The sequence below is a fragment of the Morus notabilis genome, unplaced genomic scaffold (genome assembly GCF_000414095.1).
Source record: "Morus notabilis unplaced genomic scaffold, ASM41409v2 Scaffold98, whole genome shotgun sequence".
In the NCBI taxonomy this organism is placed as follows: domain Eukaryota; kingdom Viridiplantae; phylum Streptophyta; class Magnoliopsida; order Rosales; family Moraceae; genus Morus; species Morus notabilis.
Genome location: NW_010359472.1, coordinates 745,279 through 748,861, shown reverse-complemented (window position 1 = coordinate 748,861; position 3,583 = coordinate 745,279). Strand labels below are relative to the sequence as shown.

The window sequence follows — 3,583 nt, the reverse complement described above, 5'->3', positions numbered from 1 at the left end:
CAATATCTCTTATATTTTTTATATAATTTTTACAATAAATAACTTAAAAATCATTTATATACATACCATATACAATTAATAAACAAAATTATATATAATATATATAATAGTATATAAATATATAAAAAAACATTAAAAAAAATTTTGGGCACACAGGCGGTCTCGGGCTGCCCGATTGGGCTCGGCCAGCCAAAACTTGGCCGAAGCCCGTCCATGGTCTTTCTCAGGTCAAGTCGGGCAGCCCGAAAATTCAGGCTCGGGCAGACTCAGTCATCGGGTAAAAATTTAAAAATTTCAGTGGTCGCGGGCAGCCCGTCCAAAGTTTCAGCATTATCCACCATAATTTATCACCCTTTGTGAGCCAGCCCCCGTTGCAAACCCAAATCCCAGATCCGCGCCACCCTCTTATTCCTAGTAAAACTAAGGGTGCGTTTAGAATTGGTTTCAAAATGATTTTGTTTTCAATAAAAAGTAAAAATGAGACTGTGTTGAGAATTATTTTGGGACCGATTCTAAAATTGCGTTTAGTTGGTTTGTTAAGAGATTGTTTTGAGTATAATAAAAAAGTAAAATCGTGTTTATTAATTAATATATTATAATCTTGTTGATAAGTATTAAAAAATGAAAATAAAAAAGTGAAAACAACTTTCAACAATTTTTTAATTTATTTACAAAAACCATTTTCATTGTTTTCATATTCATTTTCAAAACATTTAGGCTCCGTTCATTTCATCGATTCGAGTTTAAAATTTGAATTTTTCTACAGTAAAAAGCTCTTAAAAATAGTCACATTTTACTTTTTACTACAGTAAAAAGTACTCACATAAAGTTATATCTCAACTCGAATTAAAAACAGAAATAGTAGAAAATAGGCCAATATGAAAAGCTTAAGGAAGTATATAGGCCAACTTTTAGTTATATAAATTAATAGGCCATAACTTGTCAAGTTATGGTTCATAACTAGATAAGTTATGGACAAACTTGTCAAGTTATGGTTCATAGTCAGACAAGTTATGGACAAAAACCGTGATTTATGGATAATAATTTATCAAGTTATGGTTTATAACCAGACAAGTTATGGACAAAAACAGTAATTTGGCATATTTATTAACTTATGTAAACCATTGACCTATTAATTTTAATTCATCTCAAGTCTGGGCCTATTTCCCTCTTTTCTCTCAATTAAAAACTCAAATTAATGAACTAAGCGGGCCCTTACTAAATAAACATTGTTTCTTTTTCATTTTCCTTTCCATTTCTTGCTTCTCGAAATACATAAAAACCGTTTTAAAAAATAGTTCTAAACACGCACCGGAGTTTCTAGCCCCATGGAGAAAACCAGAGTTGCTACCCCCTCGCGAAACTAGATTCATTTGTAAATGAAGGCCACCGTCCCCTTGCGAGCCTTTGCTGGCAGAGAGAGAGAGAGAGAGAGAGATGTTTGGTTCTTTTTTTTTGTGGTGGGTGTTTGGTTCTTTTTTTTGTTATATTTTTTTTTGTTAATTCCGAATTTGAATAAAAAAGTCCATTATGATTAGAGGAATTGTCTCCAGTCCGGGTACCGGACTGGAACGACACTTGTTCATTTCTTTATAAAATATGTATTTTTTTTAAAATGTGTATATTTTTTTTTAAAATATGTATATTTTTTTATGGTAACATATATAATATATATTTTAAGAGAAAATATATATATTTTTTAAAAAAAATATACATATTTTATAGAGAAATAAATAAGTACCGTTTCAGTCTGGTTACCGGACTGGAGACAATTCCTCTAATCATAATGGACTTTACACAATCTAATATCGGACCGGAAACTTTACCTATGATTAGAAGCTTAAATGCAAAAAAATTTCCAAACCTTAAAATATTTGGCGGAAGTTATCAAAAGGACTACCGGTTCACCAATACAACGAAATTCATAATTCAGAAAGATGATTGCCAAATATTTTAGTTAAAGGACGGATCTGCTAAATACGCAAAGCTCAGGGGCTCCGCAAAAAGGTTTTCAGCCAGTTCGTTACTAAAGCCCTAGTAAACCCCAAACGGTAGCCGGCTCCTTCACCCACCCCTGACCCCAGTTTCGACGGCCGTTTCCGTTCTCCGTAGATTAGACCTATGACCTCTCACCACGCGGTCACCGGCGTCTCGCCGGAATCCATATCCGCGTCCGGCCGAAGCTCGGAGAAGTTGAGCCTGCCGTCGCTGCAATCGAAGATGAAGTGCGATCCGGAAGGCTACGAGTCGGAGTTGGCTCTGATATACAGCCAATTCAAGTCGTCTTTGGAGCTCTTTGAGCAGCAAGCGGCTCTCAATTTCACCTCCATCAGTGGCATCGGCACCGACCCCTCCGTCTCCAAGGACCTCGGCGACAGAGCCTCCTTCTTGGCTCACGTCACTCCTTTCTACCCTAAACACCTCTCGGAGTTCCCCAAGCAGCTCGCCGACTTGCTCCGGTCCTCCGCCGCCTCTCTCCCCTCCGGCCTTCGCGGCCACGTCGCGCAAGCTCTCATTCTTCTCATCAACAGGAAGGTCAGCTATGAATTTCATTTTTTTTTTCTAGAAAATGTCGCTTTTTCTAGAAAATGTGTCTCCTTTTCTTAATCGGATTGTTAATTTGAATTTGTTTTCAGAATTCTAAAAAAAAAAGCGATCTTTTTAGTAATCAGATTGTTATTTTTTTTTTCAATTCTCAATAAAATGTTTTCTTTTTCTTAAGTGGATTGTTGAATTTAATTTCTTTTTTGCATTTGAAAAATGCGTTTTCGTTGTCTTAATCGGGTTGTTGAATTTGATCTCTCTTTTGGCTGTTAGATAGTTGATATTGGAGAGACTCTTGCTTTGTTCGTGGAGCTACAGACTCTAGGTGACAGGAATTTAAGAAAATTGGCTTTCTCTCATGTTGTTCATAGCATTAGGAAAATGAATCAGAAGCACAAGAATGAAGCTAATAATCGGGCGCTACAAAACATCATATTTTCGATGTTACAGGTGTACTTTATATTTTTAACGTTTTCTTGGGTATTGATTATGCTCTTTTATCGTAAGTCTAATAATTTAATCTGAATATTGTTCATAGCAAGAGGATGAAGCCAAAGCGAAGAGAGCGCTTATCACGCTATGTGAGCTTCACCGGAGGAAGGTGTGGTTCGATGAACGAACTGCCAATGCAATCTGTACTGCATGTTTTCATTCATCGTCAAGGTAGGGAGGTTTTTTTTTTTTTTTTTAGTGGGAAGGTTGCTATTTTGTTCCCGTGTTTCAGATTGTGTGTTTGGTTTTATATGTCTCAGGATTATGATTGCTGCACTGTCTTTTCTTCTGGATTATGAGAAGATTGAAGAAGATGATGAAAGTGATGCCTCGAGCAGTGAAGATGAGATGACTCCTCAATCTCAAGTTGTTCTAAGTAAAGAGAGTGTTTATAAGGTTGTTTGTATGCTATATGTTGCAAAATGTTAGTCTTACAATTAACAGAATGATACATCTTCCGTGGATATCATTGGTTGTGTTACGCAACAGATGTATGCTTTTGTACACATATTCTGGTATTAGAATTGACTATGTTAGTTGACCTGTA

At 36.1% G+C, this 3,583-nt stretch overlaps 1 protein-coding gene across 1 annotated transcript in view; it reads left to right on the top strand.

Moving 5' to 3' along the window:
• Positions 1–1,945: 1,945 nt before the first annotated feature.
• LOC21407374 (protein SDA1 homolog) overlaps positions 1,946–3,583 on the top strand; it is a 14,585-nt gene continuing 12,947 nt past the window's right edge. Inside the window, exons 1-4 of the mRNA XM_024163181.1 lie at positions 1,946–2,535; positions 2,818–2,994; positions 3,083–3,207; positions 3,297–3,432. Coding sequence (XP_024018949.1) covers positions 2,122–2,535; positions 2,818–2,994; positions 3,083–3,207; positions 3,297–3,432 — 852 coding nt within the window. The 5' untranslated portion in view covers positions 1,946–2,121. The remainder of the gene's footprint in view (positions 2,536–2,817; positions 2,995–3,082; positions 3,208–3,296; positions 3,433–3,583) is intronic.